The sequence below is a fragment of the Vanacampus margaritifer genome, chromosome 10 (assembly GCF_051991255.1).
Source record: "Vanacampus margaritifer isolate UIUO_Vmar chromosome 10, RoL_Vmar_1.0, whole genome shotgun sequence".
Lineage (NCBI taxonomy): Eukaryota > Metazoa > Chordata > Actinopteri > Syngnathiformes > Syngnathidae > Vanacampus > Vanacampus margaritifer.
In genome coordinates this window covers 23,745,135-23,770,177 of record NC_135441.1, presented here as the reverse complement: position 1 = coordinate 23,770,177, position 25,043 = coordinate 23,745,135, and the positions used below count along the sequence as shown (strand labels likewise).

Genomic DNA, 25,043 nt, shown 5'->3' with positions numbered 1-25,043 from the left:
GAACGGTATGGGATGTACTGAAAACTTTTTTCACCTGTACCAGGTACAATCGTCATCACGGCTCACCGACGGTTCAAATTGAGTCCATTCGTCCTCGGCAACTGTTGCGATTTTAGTGGTCAGCTTCGCCTGGTTTAAAAAATGAAGCATGCAATTAAAAGGTGCATGTGATTTAGTCTTCAATTTTCATAGAATTTCTTGGAATAAAAATTGGTTTCATTGTTCATTTTGGGATCACGTCAAGAATCAATATAAAGCAAGACAACGTTTGGTGAAAGACGTACTTACTGTGACCATTTCGAAGCGTTTACGTTCAGTTTTCCTGATAATGGTTAAGAATCAGAATAATTAGTCATGTTATATAAATCAAAAGGTTTAGAAATTTGTGTTTGTCAAACCCCAAACTTTTCAGTATAAAGCAAAATAAAATAAACGGCAACACAGTCAAGACTTACATTTCCATTAATGTTGTCTCTAGTGTTTGCGGCAACCGTTCCTGAAGGATGCTGTAGAAGATCCGTTTTTGTTCCACCGATTTCAGATTATCGATGACTTCGGACGTCTTCTCGTGAGGGTTGCGGATGGCTTTGATATCATCACTGACAGGAACTCCCCTCACAATGAGATAATTTATGATCATGTCAACATTTCCCAGCTTGCCCATCAGCGTTTTCATTTGACCTTTGTATTGATCAACAAGGCAGTGCCCTGTAAAAGGAGGAGAAACGGTTTACGCATCCCAGTTTGTTGTGAATAGTTCAAAGTAGCAGTTAGTTTAGTATTAACTCATTCACTACCATAAATTCATTGAAAAAAAAAAAGTATTATTAAAAATTAGGGGCGGCAGGCAATTCCATTTTTTTTTTAATTGTAATTAATCGTATGACTTCACTAGTTAAGTCACGATTAATCGCAAATTTGATATCTGTTTGAAATGCGCAATGATTTTTTTTTTGAGGTTTTCATACTCTTGTTGACAAAAGTGGAAAAAAAACTGTTAACCTAATAGAAATAGTTCAAATGAATTTTCGACGTTTATGGCCGTCAATGGCAGTAAATGAATAATAAAAAAAGACTGGTGAATCCTAATCCTAAATAAGACGTTTTGTTGAATATTCCCATAAAAAAATTGATGTTTAAAAATATTGCGATATATTGCCAAATCAATTTTTAATAACACCCCTAATCTATGCTAAAGCAATTACTATCTCCTTATTTGGAAACCCGACCGAAAAAGTATTGGCACAAACAGTCGAGCAGTACGCATTTAGTAGTAGTAGCATTTCTTGTAAGTTTTTTAGTTTTTTTCTCGCAAATCTGCCACTATATAAACTCGCAAATTTGCGACTTCTATAAAATCGCAAATTTGCAAGAAAAAAAACTCGTACATTTGTGAGTTTTTTTCTCTGAATATTGCCCCCGCCCTCTAATTTTTTTTTATTATACGTGGCTCTAATACGCCGTCGTACAGAAAGGTCACAGGAAAGAGGAAAATATTTTTCACATAACTGTATACTGTATAATAAAAATATCACACTGGAAAGGACACAATGTAAATAATACTGTATGTTGCAGGGGTAAACACATTTGTGCGTCTGGTTGAGAAACAGAAATATGAAGATGGCTAATGAAAGCTCCAGCTCACCGAACAGTCGAGGCTCTAAACGCCTCAAGAAAGACAACATCTTCTCGCTTGCTTCTGGACCTTTCAGGCTGACCAAATGATGCAGATGAAACGCCATACTTCTGATATCACGGTTCGAAGAGGTTATCTCCGTTTTCTCCCCGGATGTCAAGATTTGATCCTCTTCAAGATCATCCATCAGCCTAAATAAAACTTCGTGTGACATTAAGTCAGACCTAAATAGTGGATGCTGTTGAAGCGTCTGTTGCTCTTCAAGTTGATCAAAAAGCAAATCTTGAACATCCGACTTTTCATACAAATCTGAAGAACAATGCAGACAGGTAAAGTTATGTCAGATGTCACGTCAAGTCATATCAGATAAAGAGAACATTAAATTAACATTTGTTACGAGATGAACTCAAAGATCACCATTCCTCTCAAATACTGTTCCCAAACCAGTCGGTTGTGCTCAAGATGCTGATGTATCGAACCGTTGACTTCTGTGAACCATTACATCTCTAATTCATATTAAAGCTGTGAAACGATGACATTTTTTAAAATAAAATTAATCACATCTTAGAATTTTGATTAATCGCTGAATTAAAAAGGATTTTTTAATCAACATTGTTTGCCCGCCAAATTTCAAGAGCACCTGTTAAGTGTTAATTCTTTCGACCTTTAATGTTATGAGGACGTCTTTGACCTTTTTTGATCCACTGCACACGCTCATCCTCCTCTTTTTCTAATCAGTTAATTACTTGCATAATTTGAAATGGGAAAAAATGACCCCAATATTTTGACATGAAAAATATTCCGAATGTCATACATAAACATTTATTAAATGCTTTACTTTAATGCATGTAGTTATGTTTATTTACTGCTAAAAGTTAAAAAGTGAAATTAAAGTATTCGTTGCCAGCTAAAGGCTCAAAATTCCATAAAAAATTTCAGTTTATATGTGCAAGTTTATGTTATTTTTTTCTTGTAAGGAGGAAGGACTCGACTTTTCTTTTAAATATTTTAATTTTAATTTTAGTAATTCTGTTGCTGGTTTATATGTTCAATAAACAAACATGTGTGATTAATCTGCGTTAATACACGCGATAATTTTTGGTGATTAATTAATCAGTTAACGCTTTAACTTTGGCAGCACTACTTTATATACATTAAATATTGTAGCCGCCTTTTTCATTCAGAAACATTACCATATATATTTAAAACAATCATAAAAACCGAATTTTGCTGTTCAGCCCTATTTGTAATAATAATTACTTTTAAGGAATGTAGTCTTTATCCAAAAGCACAGACCTCAAAATGGACCTCAACACTTGTCATGCTGAGAAATGAATTTCAAATTGTTGACTCAAAACGCGCGGGAGAACTTTAAACTCCTTGCTCCATAGTCACGTCAAGCGCTAGCTCATTTAAATAGTAGCTCATGTAAAGTCAGCGAGAACACAGAACAAGACTTACTGGGCATACTGGATCCGCTGGTGCCGCCGATGCCAATGGTGCCGCTGGGGCCCGCATCTAGAAACATGTTTCAAATTTACAGACGTTCTTTTTCATTACTGGGTTTATGATTTACTTCAAGCAGTTACTGTAGGACACATTCTTACATAACTTAACAATGTGAGTTTTCCCGCCATGTTTTTTTGTCTTTAATACTCGCAATGCATTGTGGTTTGTATCAATCCGGTTGCGTGAGCATCGATGTTCACTACTTTTCAGAGTGCATTGTGGGTCATTTTGAGCGCCCTATTTTCAATTTTAAAGTTCAATTGCTGCCTTGAAAACAGATTAGCTAACTTAATTTGAAAAGGCAAGTGTATTGAACATAGTTTGTTATTTTAAATTTTAAATGTGAGTTGAAAGCATTCCTTTGACAAAAGAAATCATGTTTTCTTGACTGGATAATGTAATGTTGTCAGTTGTTTTAACTCAAGAGTTTTAATTTCAAACAACAATTGGTCATGAATTGAACAACTAGTAGAACTGAATTTATGTGAGTTGAAATAGCATATAATTGTTTTCTTGAATGGATAACGTAATATAGTAATTCATTTTAGCTCAGAATATCAAGGTCAAATGCTAAATTGTTATTAATTGGGAACTTTTATAACTTAGCTTCCTGAGTTGAAAAAAGCTTCTTCTTTTTTAAGTTAAGTTAACTTGTGTTTTTAATTTACAGCAATTGAACGTAATTTTTTTAAGTTGAACCACCCTAATATTTTTAACAGTACACGTATTGGTTACTTTTGAAACTGTAAATACTGAAAGGTATATTGGACGATGTTTTTTTTTTTTTTTGAGTGAAAGCACACGGAAAGGTAGGGGTCGTCTGTAATTGTGATGGGGAGTAATGGGGGGTGTGTGTGTGGGGGGGGGGGGGGGCAAATAAAACGGTTCATGACTCCTGTACATTTAAAATGCGTTTTGACTCGTAGTTGCGCAGCCGAAAGTGAAAGCTAACTTTTATTACACAATACCCTGTCGCACTTTTTACTATCTGTTGTTGGTTATTCGTTATTGTATAGAAAAGGTAAATGTCAGAATAGTTACCGGTACATCGCTGCTTCGATATGTGACCAATCTCCTCCAGCAAAGCATCGATAACGTCGTAAACTTCATCCCGGCCCAGCGACGAAGTCAAGCCAGTGAGCAGCTCCTCTGTGGTGCTGTACGCCCCCTCCTTTAACGATCCTCGGCTCACCAGTTGCTTACGCAGCTGCTGGAAGTCATCGCTTGTCAATTCGGACAGCGTTTGCTTTACTTTAGCTACATTTGAAGTCATCGTTTCTCACAAACGTCGTGTCAGCGTTCACCTCTGGAGGTTTGCGGGGATGGCAATCGATTCGAGATTGTCCTTGAACGCCAACCTGTGGAAAACGCAGAAAGGGGAGGAGCCAGGTAAACTCATCTTTTTGTTTCTTGCTCTTTCTCCAGCTACTCTACTATAGTTTTTTTTTTTTTTTTTAGTTTTTTTTAAATCCATATTGACCGTTTAGGGTATGAATAATACATTTGAGTGTGGGAATATTTGCTGTTTTAATTTTTAAGAGGAAATACTCATTTAGAAGACAGCCTGCAGATGTGTAGTGACAATTCCGAACATCCAGGCATTTATTATATTTCCACAATTTTGTATTGTATATTCTTTTAAATGTAGCACGTCCGCCTCCCAGTGCAGAGGACGTGAGATCGAGTCCGGGCTTCGGCCTTCCTGGGTGGAGTTTGCATGTTCTCCCCGTGCTTGCGTGGGTTTCACCGGGTACTCCGGTTTCCTCCCACATTCCAAAGACATGCATGGCAGGTTAATTGAACACTCCAAATTCTCCACAGGTGTGATTGTGAGTATGGTTGTTCGTCTCTGTGTGCCCTGCGATTGGCTGGCAACCAGTTCAGGGTGTACCCCGCCTACTGCCCGAAGCCAGCTGAGATAGGCTCCAGCACCCCCGCGACCCTAGTGAGGAAAAGCGGTCAAGAAAATGGATGGATGGATGGATTCTTTTAAATGTGAAAACAAAAATGTGACTAGCATTCAAACCAGGCAGATTGTTACAGTAGTCAAACGACATTTGATCACATTTTGAAATCAAAATAATCCCCATAAATCAATTGACAACGATTTCAACCGAGTAAGATCGCCATTTTGACTTAATTGTGACCTAATCTTTATTATTAAGATGTCAATGTGCCATTTCTTCTTCACCGTGCAGAGTAGGAATCGTTTGCATTGCATTGTAATTGCGGAAATATCAGAAATGCGGGGATGTTTGGAATTGTCAATTTGCAAAATATGTAAGAGATTGTAAAAGGTATAAAAAATAATATTTTTTTGTTGTCTGCCCTGCCCCATCTATTCTCATATAACGCATGTAGATTGAAACCATATTGATTTATTTTTGCCCAGCAGTTTTAAAGGTGTACAGTATATGCACTACTTTTTTTCTCTGAACTTTATTTGATACATCAATTTGATAATGTTGAGTTGAATGGGTTTAGAAAGGAAGATGTCAAGTGCGGGATGCATTGTGGTGGAACTTCTGTAAAAAAAATCCCCCCAAACATCAAACTTGATTTACATAGCACTTGTCATACAAAAAAATGCAACTCAATATACTGATAAACATAATAAACATCCAAAAAGAAAACCCACCCCTCCCTCTACCACACACAAATAAGCTGTATGCATTTTTAACGATGTCTTCTTTCCAGTCAAAACATGCATTGCATAGTTTGTTTGCTTCTTCAGTCCAAATCTAAAGATGTGAAGAAGTAGTCGTTAAAACCATCATCAGATGGCGCACTTTCCACTTTTTTGACTTTGACCTTTTGAGCAGCGGGGATGCATCTGGGCATTAGTTTACGTCCGCTCTAAAAAAAAAAAGAAAAAAAAAAGGGAGATCACAGGAGCTCAAATTTGAGTGAGAAAGCAAAACATAGAAATGACTTACTGTTTTCTTGGCATTGGATCGGGACCTCTCCAAGTACCTCTTCATCCTTTCTATCTGTTTCTCTCTTTGTAATCTCAACTTCTCTTCACGTTGCCTCAGGAAAAAAAAAAAGCAATTTAAAGCAAACATTTGATTGTGTGTAATGCATTCAAGTTGGTACAATGAGTTGATTTCAATTTCTTGTCTTCGTAGTTTGTTGGCGTGTCACCGACTGTCGAGGCGTTGCTACCTGCTCCGCCTCTCGCTGTCCTTGATCTTTTGCATGCTTTCCACACGTTCCTTGGGAATGTCCTCCAGGCAGTGCAGCAGCGAAGACATCTGCTTCTCAATGCTGGCCAGCTTCTCCAAAGTGCTTTGGCCGCTCAACCTGTCATCCACACAGCACCTGTACACCTCTGAGACCTTCTCCCCGAGAGCCCTCATCATGTCATCCTGCGCGGAGATCCACGGCATGAAATGTCCGTCCAGAAAAGATGTGTTGAAACCTGCTTTCCATTTGCTCACCTCATCTTCTGAGTTCAGCAAGACGTGGAGCTGAACCTTCTTTTTCAGCTTTGACGCTCTTGTTTTCTCTTCCTCGACTCGCTTGTTCATGTCGTCTATTTGCTTGGTCAGAAGTTCCTCCTCCTTTTGGCTTAAAGGAGACATCCATCCATCCATTTTCTTTTTTTTTGACAAAAATTGACTTTTAACTCATTGACTGCCATTGACGGCTAAAAACGTCAAAAATTAATTTGAACTATTTCCATTAGTTTAACATTTTTTTCCTCTTTTGTTAACACGAGTATGAAAAGCTAGAAGTTTTTTATTGTACGTTTAGAACAGATATGAAATTTGTGATTAATCGTGAGTTAACTATTAAAGTCATGCGATTAATTACGATTTAAATTTTAATCACCTGACGCCCCAAATTTTTAATAATCTTTTTTTATTTTTTTATTCATTCACTGCTATTGACGGCTATAAACATTGAAAATTAATTTTAACTATTTCTATTAGATGAAAAAAAATCCACTTCTGTTAACAAGAGTATGAAAACCTAGATTTTTTTTTCATTGTACATTTAGAACAGATATCAAATTTGCGATTAATTTTGAGTTAACTAGTGAAGTCATGCGATTAATTACGATTACAAATTTTGATCAAATGACACCCCTAATTTTGAACAATCTTTTCTTTTTAAATAAAATAAAATAAAATAATTGTAATTATTTTTTCCAATTTTTAAGAATCTTTTTTTATTTAAGAAAAGATTATTCTTACTTTTAAGAATCTTTTTTTTTTTAAAGAAAAGATTATTAAAAATTTGGGTGTCAGGAGATTACAATTTTTAATCGTAATTAATCGCATGACTTCACTAGTTAACTCACGATTAATCACAAATTTTATATCTGTTCTGATACAATAAAAAAAAAATCTAGGTTTTCATACTCTTGTCAACAAAAGTGGGAAAATTGCTAATCTAATAGAAATAGTTCAAATGAATTTTTGACGTCTATAGCCGTCAACGGCAGTGAATGAGTTAAGCACTATCATGTCCAAATCAAGACGTAAGCAAAACAACTTGTAATGTTAGCAAAGATTAGCGTTAGCTAACAGTCAGTCCCTTTACACAAGGTAAAGAGACTGGCTAGACTGTTAGCCGTCACAGAAATGATCACCTGGATCATTTTTTAAATTGTGAAAGATGCAAATCAATGAGAACATTTCCAGACCGACAACCAGATAGCTGTTTCTTACGTCCTCTTCCTGATGTCCTCCATGGACTGTTTGAGCTCCTCCAGTGTCTCCTCAGCCCTGGTCGAGTTCTTGATCAAGGATAAGTTCTGCTCAGTTAGCTCTGTCATCAGCTCAAGAAGTTGCTTGGGATCGGTGAAGTACAACTCTGGATCGTCCTGCGCGGATGCAACGTTGCAAGTCAGGAAACAGCAAGTCACAGTGAATTTCAATAAAACTGACCTCATACTCTGAACTGTCACTTGTGGCCCTAAAATGGCACAAAGAAAAAAAAATGTCATGAATAGTCAGTATATGTAGTAATGATGTGTGGTGAAGACCTGGCGCACTCTGCAGAGGATTGTCTGGCCTGGGCAACCGCAATGTTGCTCTTCAGTTCTGTGTGTGCAATAAAACAAAAATCATAACAAAACACGAAATAAAAGTAATAATGATGTTCTTGTAGTATAGTCCATTTTATTGAACTTTGGTTGCATAGTTCAGAGCATCTTGTTCAGTACTTATTTATTTATTTTATAAAAACAAATCCAAAAATGATTTTGCGATGTAAAAGGGCATTATAAATATATATTTTTAATTATTATTATTAATACCTTGCTTGAATGTTGAGTCCTCTAACTCCTTGTTCTGCTCATCCTCGATGTTTGTATCCACTTGGACTTTGTTGAGAAGTTTTGCCCTGTGGGCCTCCCGCCACTCTGGAGGAGACAACTTGAAGAGAAGCTCTCTGTATCTCTTGTACTTTTGGAGGATTTCTTCATAGTTGGCAACTTCACTAATAAGACAAGACTTGATTTAGAGCCAAATGTGATCACATGACCATAGTCACGACAGAAAGTTATCAGCACAATAGAAAAGTAGTACTTTCTTATCGTTGATATTTCAGAAGTCAACTTCTGGATCTCAGCAGTTTTCTCCTGTTTGGACTTTGCCTCTCGTTCAAAACTGACAATAGAAACAACGACAAGGAATTTTAGTAATCAGGAGTCAATTTCAGTTCACCTGTAACGGTTATAATGCATTTTACGTTCCTCCTAACCCTTACCAAAAAGTAGTATACTTTAAGTACATAACAGAGTATACTTAAGTATACCTACGTTTATTTTTCAAGAGTAATTATTCTTGTACTTAAAGTAAACTCGTTGGGACTAAATTGGAACATTTTAGTACACTTTGAATTTTTTTATTGTATTAGAACAGATATCAAATTTGTGATTAATCGTGAGTTAACTAGTGAAGTCATGCGATTAATTACAATTACAAATTGTAATCGCCCGATGCCCCTAATTCTTAATAATCTTTTCTTTAATTTTTTTAAAATAAATAATTAAAATTATTATTATTATTATTTTTTTTTAAAGAAAATATTATTTTAAATTAGGGGCGCCAGGATTTTAATCGTAATTAATCGCATGACTTCACTAGTTAACTCACGATTAATCACAAATTTGATATCTGTTCCGAATGTACAAAAAAAAGATTCTAGGTTTTCATACTCTTGTTAACAAAAGTGGGGGGGGAAAATGTTAAACTAATAGAAATTGTTAAAAATGAATTTATGAAGTCTATAACCGTCAATGGCAGTGAATGAGTTAGCATTTACTTGGTGGAGTATACTTTCAAAAAGTACAAGAAAAGTCACCTGGAAGTATACTCTCCTAATTTTGAGTATACTTCAAGCAAACTTTTTTCCCAAAAATAACTTTACAATAAGCTTTTTATTTGACCATTTATGAGTGAAATGCCTTCTAATTAGTAGATTAACACCCTAGCTGTTTACAATGGGTACCCCTGCAAGCCTCTGGCCAATAGTTTTCAGACTGGATTGGGGTTAGAATTTCCCGCGCCTTATGTGGGGATGTGTGACGCAATGTGCGTGGTGTGTCTGTGAAGAACGGTGTGTGCAGTTTCATTTTTCGTCAGCAGGTGGCAGTAGCGGTTCGAAATGGGATATCCTACGTTCAGTGGCTTTAAATATATTTCTAATCCTAACATTTTGTGAGTAGTGTCTATCTAGGTGGCTTTTACAATGTTTGGGCCTCCAACGACTTTTTCTCATTTTCCCTCAGGAACTCTGCAAAGCTCTGATTGTCCTTCTCGATGGTCTTCTCCAACTCCTTCAGCTGCCTCTCCTCTTTCGCAATGGCCTTGTCCATCTTGCAAATCTCCGACCTCTTTGTCATCAGCGATATCTGAGGAGGTGGGGAGGTGGAGGGATGGTTAGAGGTGATTGGCCGCACATGAAGGCAAAGTGGGCGGGGCCAGTGAAACCTCGGAATGGCGACCATTCCTATTGCTGCAAGTTGATGAAACCGTGAGTGTGATTCCTGCCGTTATTTACCTCCAACACGGCCTTCTGACGCTCCATGGAGATTAAGTCATGTTTACATTCTCTCACGACGTGTTCTAGGAATAAATCAGTCAATATGTAAATGAGGTCAAATGGCAGTTTTGTGAAGTTGTAGACGAGTTCTCGCTTACTTTGTTTCAACAAAGCAGTCTTCAGCCCGCGTCTTGCGGTTGTTTGTGTTTGGAGCGTTGGCTTACTTTTGGCTTGCTTCTGCATTTTCACTTCATCTTGTTCTTCTTCCTCCTCCTCCTTCAGCTGCTTGAAAAGCGCTTTTCTCTGCTCCGCCATCATTCGGGCAGCGTGATTTGTCTTTTCATAAATTGGAGCATGGAGATCAAGATAAGGAACAATGGATAGAATAGAATATACGTATATAAATAATATACGAACAAACACACATTTTGTCCATCATCTTTTTCAAACAAACTTTGTAGAAGAATGCTTTTCCCGTCTGGTGAGTTCAACTGACTCTCGGGTGTTTCCCTCCTCATCCTTCTCCTCCTAACATCTACAGATACAGTGAAGAAAATGTCAACAATCAAATTCAATATTTGTATCAAATGAGAAATGACACATACACGCTATTGTACCCGCGTTGCCGGATTTGGTGACTCCTTTCTGTTTTGATAAGAGACTGTCTGAGGACATCTCTGGATCTTCTGCTGTTGCTGATGTAGGCTACGAGTTCTTTCTGCGCAGTGACCAAAAACATTATTATATCCCACCATGGGAAGCCCAGGCAATACTAAGGATGCATACATCGTTGTCATTAATGTTATTGACTTATTTTGTAAAGACATCTTAAACATTATAAAGGTACTTCTCAAGTGTTTACAATACTGTTATTTTTTCTCTCCTTATCATTCAAGAACGAGGGTATATGGAAATATTTATTTATATTAAATATTATATTTATTTATGCTACTACTACTACTAATATTGTTTTTTTTTAACTATAAAAACAGAAAAAATGAATTCCAGAAATGTATCTTTTCATCTTAGTTTTACAGGTAAAAATGTGTGACAAGGAATATTGACTAATTCATCAACATATTCAATTACTGCACATAACGGTGTCTTGGTCCAATTTTAGATGACGTAGCTACACGTTAGCATTACATCACACATTACAACACAATCCTCAAACTATTCAACAATGCGTACAACATTGCTTCAGAATAATTTTTACACCAACCTACTAAACAATGACGCCGAAGGAATTCCTTAACTTCAGCCGCAAGACAAAAGAACAAGAAGCCCATGAATAAAGTACACGAGCCACGCTTCGAACCTCTTCTGTGTACTGTTGTCATGGTAACTGTCACCCGGGATTTACTGTTAAATTTCGCTAGTCTTCACACGTAAAGTGCATGGTATAGAGTTTAAAACAAACAAAAACACACATTATGCGTTTTATTTTTAATGATGTGGTCTTTTTTTTTTTTTTATTGTGGGGGGAGACATTTGAAATTAAAATCCAGCAGATTAATTTGTGTGCAACTACATTAAGTAACCGCCAGATGGCGGTAAATACTCATCAAGTGGATTCAACAGTCCCTGGACAACAGGAACTAGATTCTTGTGATTTTGATTGCATACAACGCCTTCTACTAAATGTTTTTTTTTTTTAATTAATGACAGGCATGGATTATTACGGAAGTTTATTGCATTCACTTGGGAAAAAAAAACCTCCTGTTTTTCTGACTAATTTTTTGGGGTTGCTTTGTTTTTTTGAGTATTTTTTTTCTTTCTCTTTTTCTGAATAATTATGCAATCATATGCAATTTTTGTCCCAAAAAATATTCAGAAAAACAGGCTGAAAAAAAATTATTCAGAAAAACAGGAGAAAAAAATATTCCGAAAAACAGGGGGGAAAAAAATTGTAAAAAAAAAAAACTGGAAAAAAATTATATAAAAAAAAACAAGGAAAAAAATGATTCAGAAAAACAGAGGGATTTTTTTTTTTTAAACTGAAAATAAATTATTTATTTTTTTAATTATTTAAAAAAACAGAAAAAAATCCCCCCAAAAAATTTGTCAGAAAAACAGGACTTTTTTTTTTTCAAGTGAATGCAATACGCTTCCGTACGGACCAACATGAAATGAGAAATATTCATAATCTGCTGTGGTTAGAGTCCTCTGATTTGTGATATTGAATACTGCGCATGAGTGGATATACATAGAACAGAACAGCGTCCTGTTCCTCCCACGCATCCACGCATGACCCTGCACATCTCAGCTGAGGGAAAAAAAAGTAGCCTACACACAACACTCGTAGGAAATCCCAGGTTAAAATAGCGCAAACTCACGGGGGAGTGTTGGCCCTCAAAAGGTCAAGTTGCGTAAGGAGACAAGGATTGTAATATGTTCACATTTGAAGGAAGGCCTCCTAGATTTAGTTAAATAGAAAATTACATTTCATTCATCCATTTTTATGGTATAGAAAATGGATGAATGGATGCAAATATTGAATGTGCAGTTCTCTACACAGCTATTTTTTTTAAGTTCTTTCTTTCGCGGTTTCTCTCAAAACCGCTGCAAAAGTTTTTCCGATTGACAGTTCTATTAGCTGAGCTTTTGCCGTGGCAGCTAATAGTGAACCTTGAGTTAAACTCATTTTTTTTCTAACCAATAATGTGACACGGTGACAGCCATTTGAAATAAAAGTGTTTCTCTCCTTGTTCAGCATATTTGAGCATCAAATTCATTTCGTCACTTGACCTGATTGCATTGAGGGCTGTGAGACCTCACGGTGAAGACGAGGAGGAGGAGGAGGAGGAGGAAGAAGAAGGGGATTTGGCATGCAGTATCATTTTTAGCTTTGTAGATATATCCTTACTGTTTGTTGTGGCAGAGATTATGCTCCGAAAACCACCACACCTTTACTAGCCTGATTTAAAATAAATAAATAAATAAATAAAATCTATGAGTCCTAGCAATCTACTCAAGCATATAAATAGTAATTAATCACCATAATACTCCATAAAATGTTGTCTGTCAAAGCTCTGAAATGTAATGAATATGCACAATTGATTATAATTGGTAGCATACACTCATATGCCATTTAATGGAATTAATTATTGCACTGTGAATTGGGAATTGGAACGACTACTAAATATAGGGTGCTCAGAAGCGAATGCCTTGTGAATAAGAATTTACTGGGAACAAATTCAATTGTCAGTTTTGACATTTACCAAAGAAAGTGAGATGCCATTCCAATCCCTTCAAACTAGTATGAACAGAATTTGTCAAATTGAAGTGTTTGAACACAAAAAGTCCAATTAATTTCATGTAACAACTTCCCATTAGGAGAGCAACGAGTAGCACAGGATGTAGCTGCAAAAATCCAAATGTTGTGATTATTTCATAATGAGCGGATAATATGAATGCCATTTGAGTAATTTCCATGTAAACAATTAAGTACGTTTTATATCATCAGTGAAATCAGAATAAATATTTTGTGCATAAAAGCAATACAGGAAAATCAATGTGTCTGAGTATCTTGGTGATTTCTTGGTGGCACACCTAATCCATCCGTGTTAACATTTGATCAATTCTCATTAAATAAAGAACTTAAAATCGATCTGCCTTAGCACTTTTGCTAACTCAGGTTGCTACAGTATCTTGCAATATGTTAAAAAATATTACTAGACTACTATTTTGCTGTATGTTAGCATGTTAGCTTTTCACCAATTTTCCCACGTCAATTCGTACCTATATAAGGTAAGATGTAAAATTCTTATCAATTAGCTTTAGTGCTTTTGTTACTCAGGCTAGCATTCAATCAATTCTAATTGATCGGCCGGAATGAATTGAAGACAGGATATAAAATCCTTTTGGGTCTGCCTTAGCGCTACTTTGCTATTTTGTGGTGTTAGCATATTGAAGTAAATATTCTGTTTCAATTTAATTATTATTATTATTATTTGATTTAGTTATAACTATTTAGAATTGGACAAAATTGCTTTGATTTACTCAGTATAGTTTTGTGTGAGAATTCAAATGATGTGAGGGGGTTGGTTCTCTTTGTTCTCTCCTACAGAGTATAAATGGGGGAAAGCGAATGTGTTAATTAGACCCTTTGTTTATAAGACGGCTCCTCAGAGTCTCTCTCTCTGTCTCTTCTGTAAGCAACGTCGACCCTTACCTGATTACCTGTTTTCCATCTTGGGACAAAGAGGGGTGGGGGGCAGTTGGTCAACTGTATTGAGATATCATGTGATTCTGGGAGGGACTTCTTGAGGACCTGACTTGCCTCCTTTGGTACTCTGGTTGTTATTTTGTTTGATGTTAGCATACCTCATGCTGGAATGTTAGCATCAGTTAGTATTAATTCAGTAAATGTCAAGTAAATATCAAATGTGTGAGCATGTTAGCATTTCATCAATTTGTATAATATTTGCACTATAATACCCCTTTCTTCATTTTATGTTTTAAGTCTCAAATAGAAAATGCATTCTCAAGTTAGTATATCTACAAAAACTCACTTCTTTTTTTTTCATTGACCCAAAAAAGTCAAAGCTAAGGCAAACTTTTCCATTTAACTCTCCATTTGAAATGGTCAGTCAATGCCGCATGTTATGAGGATTCCGTCTGTGCCTGGTGGCTTTCATCCCACCAGAATTAATCCTCACATAATTAAAATTATTTTCAACTGACAGATGCGTGCTTGTCTGGATGGGAGAAAATGTTGGACAAGTGGGTGACAAAATAGAAACGTTTAACTGGAAAAATGAGCGTGATGGGAAATATTCATCTATCCATTTTTTTTTTTTTTTTAAATGAGTTGATTTCTCCACCTTGGAAACGTTAATTGCCATTGAGACCGCAAGAACTCGGGATCTACATCTTTGACTAAACCTCTAATGATGAAAGATAATGAGTTCTTTCACCTTGGCCTACAAATTTACTTCATTTAAACCCATTAATCAGCCTAAATCCGAAGCCATTAACTCTGGAAGCTCCTTTTTTTGTGACAACTCTATGATTTTGTTTTTTAACTAAAAAAAAAAAAAGACAGTTTGATGCTGACGTGCCGTTAAACTGGGGACCTCTGGGGCGACTATCATCTATGACAGTTTACTGTCTTCTGAATTCAATAATCATATTACCATGAAAACATATTTTCCTTGAAATGTTGACGAAACATGTTTTGGAGATTTTTTTTTTTTTTAAACGTATCAAACAACTTCATCAGTTCAATTGAATACTTTTTTCTTTCTTTTTTTACTCCATTTGAAAGAGGACTTTGACTGCCTCAAGATGTAAAAATAGATTAGGTTTTAATCAGATGACAATTGCAAGCAAGTCCTTGTTGCTTGAAGTGCTTCACCACTCAAGGGACCAAAAAAAAAAAAAAAAAGCGATTTGGGTTACATTCTTTTCAGCTTCTGTTTTACACCACTGAGAATTGTCTCCTTTTCTTTCGCTCCTTTCTGACAGTTAGGCAGCACATGCGACTTGACAGTACAACAGGTTTAAGCATAATTTGACTTTTTAGGGGGTTACATTGTCATGCATTTTGCATTTTAGTTACCGAACTCATTTTCTGAAAAGACAATTTGAATGCTGGAGCAATTACTGTATGACATAATACGACGAGGAGAAGATCGCAATTGTGCGGAATGTGGAATGTGAAATGGAAACCCCACATGGGAATGTATTTACAGTGAGTGCACCGCTAGTTTTCGAGGCTAATGCCTCAATATGATAATGACATTATGGTCATGATGTATCCAGATAGAGATCATATGAACCGGGAGAGGTTGTAGACAAATAGGGACCTCTACTGCTAATATGTTGAAAATGTGAGAAAATAATAATCACAATTATTTTGGCAATAGTAGAAATCACGATTATTCAAGCAATGATTTATTTTTGGTACAACATAAGGAAGTGTTTACGCATTTAAAAATATTAAGACCAATAAAAAAATGTAAATACTATAATTATGTAAGTTCCTTTGGACCAAACCTAATTTATAATAATATATATTTATAATAATATATATTTATAATAATATATATTTAGTTGGAATGCAGCTTGTGCACTGTGCTTTTGTATTTTTTTATGTATTTTTTTTTAAATATTAGGACCAATTAAAAAAATAGAAACATGATAATTATGTAAGTTCCTTTTGGACCAAACAGAACTTATAATAATGTATATTTAGAATAATATATATTTATTTATTTATGTTTTTTTTTAAAAAAAAAAAGGAAAATGTTTTAATGTAAAAAAATAATTAAAAAAATATTAAGAAAAATAAAGTTCTTTGAAACACTATAATTATGCAAGTTCCTTTTGGGTAAAACAAAAATATAAAATTTGTTATTTTACAATTTAAAAAAGGTGCAACTGTATAAATGTAAACACCTCGAAAATTAGTATCAATCTTTTTTCTTTTCTTTTTTTATGATTATGCTGATTTTGTAATTGTGTAGTGTTGAAATTGAATTTTGATTAATTGCACAGCCAAATGCAATAAAACAACAAAATGTTCCAAATACTGCCCCACAAATTTTCCTGTAGATCAGCATTTGACCTGATGCCAACTTATTTTCATCACAGATATGGAAGGAAGTGTAGTCATGATTCATTAGCACCTTGAAAACGCAAATGTCTTCAGGGAAAACATGTCTGCTCGTGAACAACATAATTGGGACAACTCAAGAAGTCGGGGAGGGGAAGAAGCTTGTACGCTCACGCACAAACGAAAAAAACTGCCATTCGCACAAACACACCAGCACACTGAGAGCAAATGAGGCCTGCAGAAGTAAATGGATAATAAGGGAATGGAAGTTTAGGCTGCAGGAGGAAAAGTTCCTCCAAAACAGAAAAAAAAAATCAGTTATTTAATAACACTGTAGTTGAAAAGTGAAGGGATTCCATGTAAGATATCAGAGCCCAGTGAGGGTCTGGCCTACATCTCATCGTGGAAATTTGGCCATTGGTCCTCTCTTGAGGAGCTCCTCTGAGAGATAAACACTATTTTAAGTGGGGCTATTAATACAGCACTGCCTCGATGGAGAGGTGAAACGAAGCGAGAACTTCCCAGCAATCAGGCCAGGAAACTGAGAGCTTCCGTAGGTCCAAATTCGATTTCCGCGATGAGGAACGTAAATTGAGCCCTGCATCGCAACACCGTGCAATCAATGCAGCGTTCCCAGCTTTGTGAAGTGTGCAAGTGGACGGAACACTCGGTGCAAATATAATAATGTCTATGGATACCAGATACTAGTTTTGAGAAGAATATGCGATGCCTGTAAAGCTGAGTCTGTTTACATCGTTTTTTCCCCCAACAGCTTCTCTTTTTTTCCAAAGATAAAAAAAAAAAATGCTAACAGAACAGTTTCATATATAATATATTTGATTATTTTAAGTCAATTCCAATATTTTACTCAAGTAAATATGTTACAAGCTGTGCAGAACATAGTAGTAAAAAAAAAAGTGATTAAATTGCGATTAATCGCAATTAATTATGGAATATTTGGCGATTAATTACTTTAAAAAATGTAAACACAGACAAACAAAACTGATTGGTCATTAGCCTGATTCTCTAAATTTGAAGCGTTCCAGTTTTGTGGACTCTCTTATGGGGAGGTAAAGTGTGCAAGTGGTGCAAATATAACTCTGGAGCGGTTATTAACTCATTTACTGCCATTGACGGATATAGACGTCAAAATTTATTTGAAATATTTCTAATAATTTAACTTTTTTTTTTACTTTTGTTAACAAGAGTATGAACACCTAGATTTTTTTTAATTGTTAATTTAGTACAGATATAAATTTTGTGATTAATCGTGAGTTAACTAGTGAAGTCATGCGATTCAATTATGATTAAAAATTTCAATTGCCTGACACGCCAAATTTTTTAATAATCTTTTCTTTTTTTTTTAATCGCATCAGATGATTAATTTTTTTAAATTGTAATTAATTGCATGGCTTTAATAGTTAACTCAAGATTAATCACAAATGTTATATCTGTTCTAAATATACAATATTTTTTTTCTAGGTTTTCATATTTTTGTTAAGAAAAGTGGGAAAAAAATGTTAAACTAATAGAAATATTCATATGATTTTGACGTCTATAGCCGTCAATGGCAGTGAATGAGTTAATCAATAACCCAATTAATTAATTAATAACCAAGATGTCTATAAATACTAATAATAGCTATTGGTACATTACATGTCAAAATAGTATTCTGACGCAAGTAAATATGTTACAAGCTTTGTAGAACATAGTAGTAAAAAATGTTATTAATCGCGATTAATTACGGAATATTTGGCGAATAATTACTTAAAAAATGTAAACAAACACAAACAAAACGGATTGGTCATTAGCCTGATTCTCTGAGTTTGAAGCTTTTTTTTTTTCCCCAGTTTGGTGGACTCTCTTATGGGGAGGTAAAGTGTGCAAGTGGTGCAAATATAACTCTGGAGCGGTTATTACCTCAATTACTGCCATTGACGGCTATAGACGTCAAAAATGTATTTGAAATATTTATATTTTTTCACTTTTGTTAACAAGAGTATAAAAACCTACATTTTTTTATTATACATTTAGAACAGATATACAATTTGTGATTAATTGTGAGTTAATTATTGAAGTCATACAATTAATTACAAGTAAAAAATCTTAATTGCCTGACACCCCTAATTTTTAATAATCTTTTCTTTTTTTAAATCGCGTCAGGCGATTATTATTTTTTAATTGTTATTAATTGTATGACTTCAATAATTAACTCACAATTAATCACACATTTTATATCTGTTCTAAATGTACAATATTTTTTTCTAGGTTTTCATATTTTTGTTAAGAAAAGTGGGAAAAAAATGTTAAACTAATAGAAATAGTTCAAATGATTTTGACGTCTATAGCCGTCAATGGCAGTGAATAAGTTAATCAATAACCCAATTAATTAATAATCAAGATGTCTATGGATACTAATAATAGTTATTGGTACATTATATGTCAAAATAGTATTCTGACACAAGTAAATATGTTACAAGCTTTGTAGAACATAGTAGTAAAAAATGTTATTAATCGCGATTAATTACGGAATATTTGGCGAATAATTACTTAAAAAATGTAAACAAACACAAACAAAATGGATTGGTCATTAGCCTGATTCTCTGAGTTTGAAGCTTCCCCCCTCCCCCCCCCCAGTTTGGTGGACTCTCTTATGGGGAGGTAAAGTGTGCAAGTGGTGCAAATATAACTCTGGAGCGGTTATTAACTCAATTACTGCCATTGACGGCTATAGACGTCAAAAATGTATTTGAAATATTTCTATTTTTTCACTTTTGTTAACAAGAGTATAAAAGCCTACATTTTTTTATTGTACATTTAGAACAGATATAAAATTTGTGATTAATTGTGAGTTAATTATTGAAGTCATACAATGAATTACAATTAAAAAATCTTAATTGCCTGACACCCCTAATTTTTAATAATCTTTTCTTTTTTTAAATCGCATCAGGCGATTATTATTTTTTAATTGTAATTAATTGTATGACTTCAATAATTAACTCACAATTAATCACACATTTTATATCTGTTCTAAATGTACAATATTTTTTTCTAGGTTTTCATATTTTTGTTAAGAAAAGTGGGAAAAAAATGTTAAACTAATAGAAATAGTTCAAACGATTTTGACGTCTATAGCCGTCAATGGCAGTGAATGAGTTAATCAATAACCCAATTAATTAATAATCAAGATGTCTATGGATACTAATAATAGTTATTGGTACATTATATGTCAAAATAGTATTCTGACACAAGTAAATATGTTACAAGCTTTGTAGAACATAGTAGTAAAAAATGTTATTAATCGCGATTAATTACGGAATATTTGGCGAATAATTACTTTAAAAAATGTAAACAAACACAAACAAAACGGATTGGTCATTAGCCTGATTCTCTGAGTTTGAAGCTTTTTTTTTTTCCCCAGTTTGGTGGACTCTCTTATGGGGAGGTAAAGTGTGCAAGTGGTGCAAATATAACTCTGGAGCGGTTATTAACTCAATTACTGCCATTGACGGCTATAGACGTCAAAAATGTATTTGAAATATTTCTATTTTTTCACTTTTGTTAACAAGAGTATAAAAGCCTACATTTTTTTATTGTACATTTAGAACAGATATAAAATTTGTGATTAATTGTGAGTTAATTATTGAAGTCATACAATGAATTACAATTAAAAAATCTTAATTGCCTGACACCCCTAATTTTTAATAATCTTTTCTTTTTTTAAATCGCGTCAGGCGATTATTATTTTTTAATTGTTATTAATTGTATGACTTCAATAATTAACTCACAATTAATCACAAATTTTATATCTGTTCTAAATGTACTATGTTTTTCTCTAGGTTTTCATATTTTTTTCAAGAAAAGTGGGAAAAAAATGTTAAACTAATAGAAATAGTTCAAATGATTTTGACGTCTATAGTCGTCAATGGCAGTGAATAAGTTAATCAATAACCCAATTAATTAATAACCAAGATGTCTATGGATACTAATAATAGTTATTGGTACATTATATGTAAAAATAGTATTCTGACACAAGTAAATATGTTACAAGCTTTGTAGAACATAGTAGTAAAAAATTTTATTAATCGTGATTAATTACGGAATATTTGGCGAATAATTACTTAAAAAATGTAAACAAACACAAACAAAACGGATTGGTCATTAGCCTGATTCTCTGAGTTCGAAGCTTTTTTTTTTCCCCCCAGTTTGGTGGACTCTCTTATGGTGAGGTAAAGCCTGCCCTCCAGGCTATACTGCTGCTAAATTGCTGCAAGCTACGCCGGCCTGTTTTCCGTTTCTACTCAAACATCTGCCAAGGTGTAAATGGCATTAAAAAGGGAACTTTCATCACCGCGTTTTCTGCCGCAACTGTCATGGCTCAGCAAAAAACAGATCAGCGAAGTCTCCAGGCTGCATCTGCTGCTGCCGGAGGGGGTCGACTCCGGCCTGCTGTGGAGAAGAGCGCGGGAAGTTGAGCACAAGTCAAAGCCAAGTACGTGTCGATGATTTAGAGTTTCGATCTCGAAAAGATCAGACATCCCAAAACTTTTACACATACTGCTTTCGATGGAGAGGAAACATTTTCTCAGCATCTTCCGAGGCATGTTTCATCGTGCATCTGCCGCCAGCCGCGTCCCCTACGGATTCTACTGTAAATTGTCACACGGATTAACATATAAATGTGTGACTGCTTCCTTTATGTCTGTGTTGATGGGGATTAAGAAGCCACTGTTTACAACAGATGTGCTCTTGTGCAGATGAAAATGCTTCCTACTTTTGTTAATTAAATTAACAATTTCCAGAACAAAACGAAGCAAACCAAGTTTTTTTTTTTTGGGGAAAGTAAATCATTTCCAAATCCATGCATAATGATATTTACTGTATCATCATATTCTATTTTCTGCTACAAATATTTAATTAATTAATTAATTCTAAGGCGGTGATGATGTCATTTGTCACGTATTTCACTCAGTCCGGTAAAGTGGAAAATTGCTTCCCAAACCAAACTAACCCTTCGAATGAGGCCAAGTTCTAAACTTGGAAGTTGGGACGGTAGAAATCCAGGGCTGTTGGACTTCAGGGGACACGCGATTATTTTGCAGGCTGAAGCCATTCATATCTTTCCCTACGACGCCCTCAGTAAACGTTTGACTCTTTTTCATTTCTTTTGGAGTGACAAGGGTTATATTTGTGAGGAAATGACTCTACCTCAGTAAGAGAGGCCACAAGATTCTTGATACATGCGCACAATCTCATAATATCATATTGCCTGGTGTATTTCGGATTTGCATATATTGGTGACGTTCACAACATAGAACCCCTTTTGAATCAAAACAAAACCATATTATGAGAAAGTTCAAATTTACCACCCAAATGCAATCAAAATACAGATGACATAAGCGCTCTCGTCAGACCAAAACTCAAATGACGACCTGGCGAGTACGTTACATTATTCCTGTCTATTGTCTACCTGCACTAGATGGTTTTCCACTCAAGACCACCTTGGAGGCGTCCTTTGTAACGAGCATAGGGCAGGCGCAAAAATCCACCTGGCAGGTGATTAGATGCACCATCTGTCCATTTGATACCCACCGTGGGCTGATTCTCATCTTTAATGCTTTCATTTTCAACACTGATGTTCACTGGTGGACAAAAACAAAAACAGATTCAAGACCAGTTCTAATATTTGTTGTACTTTTTTGATACAATTTTGGAACGCCAAATTCCAACATTGGTAAATGCATACCAAATGTTGCCAACTGTCAATAAGTGATTTGTCATTGAAATTATGAGTTTGTTTCCTGACGGCCTCGCGACTCTGGCTGGAAGTGTTATTTTTTATTTTTTATAGGTTTTAGGTGAACTAATGAATGCACGCACGCACATATACATATTCCCCCACCAAAAAAAAAAAAATACACAAAAAAAAAAAGGAGAGCAATGATGATGACATGTCAAATCGGTAAAATTACCGAATGAACAATACTGAGCTCTCTAAGAAGAAGAAAAAAAAGAAAAAGAAAAAGAAATTATGAGTTTGTATAAATTTAAATGATTCATATTAGAGGTTAACTTATTTTAAAGCTTCCAAACATTTTTTTCTCTACAGCGTGTGACAACAACTCATTAGCCAGCAAATGTCTAATTTGACTGTTTGATGTTTTCTGCCCTTTTAATGAAACCTTTCGATGCACTACACTGCAACTGTTAACGAGTCTAATACACTAGCAGTAGGAGAGTGTGTGGATTGTGCGTGTGAGTATGTGAGAGAGAGGACGAGCAGAAAAAGAGAGAAAAAAGTTTGTGTGTCATCACCAGGCCTTCCACGGAGCCGATAGGATAATTCGATGACCCTTTAAAGCACGGCCCCCTCAACCCCGTGCATTACGCCGCCTTGGCTTGCTGCATTCTACCTTCCTCCTTCACACACACACACACACACACACACACACACACACACACACACACACACAGAAGGAAAAAAAACTAGGTTATCGTAGCCGTTATTTGTGCTGCAGGGAGTGCAGTTTACAAAGTAGGAAGAGTTTCAAGAAATGTATCTTTCTCGTTCCCTAGCTAGCTCCACAAACACAATAAAGTATCTATCTATTGAAGGAAATATTCAAGTTTCAATTTAATTATAACTGGTTTTGATTTAGTTATAACTATTTAGAATCGGACAAAATTGCTTTGATTTACTCAGTATAGTTTTGTGTGACAATTCAAACGTTTAAAGGGTGTTGATTCTCCTACAGGACAGATGGGAGGGGGCATGGTTGACCAACTGTATTGAGACATCATTGTGACAAATGGGGGCGTAGTCATGTGACTCTGGGAGGTAACGTTTTAGGACAAAGGGAATATTACCCACAGGCGGAGCGGGGAAACTTCACAGTGAGAGAGACAAGATGGCGCGGGTGGCTGCTATTTCTCCTGTCCACGATTTTGTGCATAAATGTAAAGAAAATGCCTGAATTCACTGATCTCATGGTATGTTTTATTAATCAACGGCATGAACACGCAAATGGTAAGAATCCTTCATTCCAACACTATCTAGCTAGCTAGCTAGCTAGCTAGCTAGATGGATAGCTATTTATCAAGCTAGCTATTGAGTTAGTTATCAAGCTATTGAGCCATCTTTCTTTCTCTCTCTCTCTCTCTCTCTCTCTCTCTCTCTCTCTCTCTCTCTCTCTCTCTCTCTCTCTCTCTCTCTCTCTCTCTCTCTCTCTCTCTCTCTCTCTCTCTCTCTCTCTCTCTCTCTCTCTCTCTCTCTCTCTCTCTCTCTCTCTCTCTCTCTCTCTCTCTCTCTCTCTGTCGGTCCATCTGTCTGTCTATCTATCTATGTTAAAAAGTAAATGTAACTTCAAATAATACAACATGTATAAATTAATATAAATAAATGATAATTTTACTAAATGTACTTAAACAAGTGTCTTTTTTTTTCAAAATTCACTAATTGTAGTCACTCAAATCTCCATACAGATTTGGTGTTTTTAATTTATTCAATTATTTGAAAAAAAATATTTCTGTTCTCATTTAAAGTTATGACACCTTTCCAACTTTGAGATGACTCTAAAAAAATTGCTTGCTGCAACATTAAAAAAAAAATGGTTAACATCAAGAAAAAGGTTTTAGATAAAACTGATCATTTGCATTAATTAATGACGCCAATTGAATTTAAGACCACTTTAAATCATTGGTTTGCGTCATGTTAAGAAATTGCACTGCAATAACACAAAATAATTTAATCTATTTTTTTGGACAATAATAAAAACAAAGTCATTTTCCATTCAAAGTTGCAATCATCAAATGTATTAAAAAATAATAATAATAATAAAGAAGAAATAAACAGGCTCGGATGAAAGCCTTCTCCCAGAAAGCACATGCGTATTACTCATCCCCCACAGTGCCGCCTTGTTCTCGTGTGTTGTGGGTGGACTGGGGTGGGTGGCTGCGCAGGGAATTGGGAAATGTGTGTTCTTCGCATGTAAGAAATCCAGCAGATGCTTCCTCCACTTACCACGATTGCGCAGCTTCTTCGGCGTACGCGCTTACAATAAGTCTTTTCATACTGCAGAATTAACCTCATCTAGAGAACCACACACACATATGCATTATAACATTTTACACAGACCCCACGACCACCCCCCCCCCCAGGTGCAGAGAAATCTGTGAAGCAGCATGTGGCTTGTCCCACTTCCATTACCTGTGCGTTTGTGTGTGTGTGTGTATTGCGACAAGACTGACCCATTTGAATCCCACTCTGCCGCTCAACGTACAATTTGGAATCCAGCAGGCCTGCAACTCCTCAACGAACAATCACCAGGCGGCCGGACTGACTGC

At 35.4% G+C, this 25,043-nt stretch overlaps 1 protein-coding gene across 1 annotated transcript in view; it reads right to left on the bottom strand.

Annotated features, from left to right (window-relative positions):
- The window catches only part of cfap100 (cilia and flagella associated protein 100), a 50,945-nt gene that overhangs the window by 2,154 nt on the left and 23,748 nt on the right, over positions 1 to 25,043 (bottom strand). Inside the window, exons 3-26 of the mRNA XM_077578512.1 lie at positions 24,948 to 25,039; positions 24,721 to 24,789; positions 23,016 to 23,120; positions 10,747 to 10,859; positions 10,567 to 10,676; positions 10,300 to 10,477; positions 10,160 to 10,224; positions 9,847 to 10,010; positions 8,683 to 8,763; positions 8,412 to 8,593; positions 8,139 to 8,196; positions 8,041 to 8,068; positions 7,822 to 7,976; positions 6,586 to 6,715; positions 6,311 to 6,513; positions 6,082 to 6,175; positions 5,957 to 6,001; positions 4,429 to 4,503; positions 4,187 to 4,355; positions 3,098 to 3,154; positions 1,646 to 1,945; positions 456 to 708; positions 289 to 322; positions 35 to 129 (exon numbers count right to left, since the gene is read on the bottom strand). Coding sequence (XP_077434638.1) covers positions 35 to 129; positions 289 to 322; positions 456 to 708; positions 1,646 to 1,945; positions 3,098 to 3,154; positions 4,187 to 4,355; positions 4,429 to 4,503; positions 5,957 to 6,001; positions 6,082 to 6,175; positions 6,311 to 6,513; positions 6,586 to 6,715; positions 7,822 to 7,976; positions 8,041 to 8,068; positions 8,139 to 8,196; positions 8,412 to 8,593; positions 8,683 to 8,763; positions 9,847 to 10,010; positions 10,160 to 10,224; positions 10,300 to 10,477; positions 10,567 to 10,676; positions 10,747 to 10,816 — 2,546 coding nt within the window. The 5' untranslated portion in view covers positions 10,817 to 10,859; positions 23,016 to 23,120; positions 24,721 to 24,789; positions 24,948 to 25,039. The remainder of the gene's footprint in view (positions 1 to 34; positions 130 to 288; positions 323 to 455; positions 709 to 1,645; positions 1,946 to 3,097; positions 3,155 to 4,186; positions 4,356 to 4,428; positions 4,504 to 5,956; positions 6,002 to 6,081; positions 6,176 to 6,310; positions 6,514 to 6,585; positions 6,716 to 7,821; positions 7,977 to 8,040; positions 8,069 to 8,138; positions 8,197 to 8,411; positions 8,594 to 8,682; positions 8,764 to 9,846; positions 10,011 to 10,159; positions 10,225 to 10,299; positions 10,478 to 10,566; positions 10,677 to 10,746; positions 10,860 to 23,015; positions 23,121 to 24,720; positions 24,790 to 24,947; positions 25,040 to 25,043) is intronic.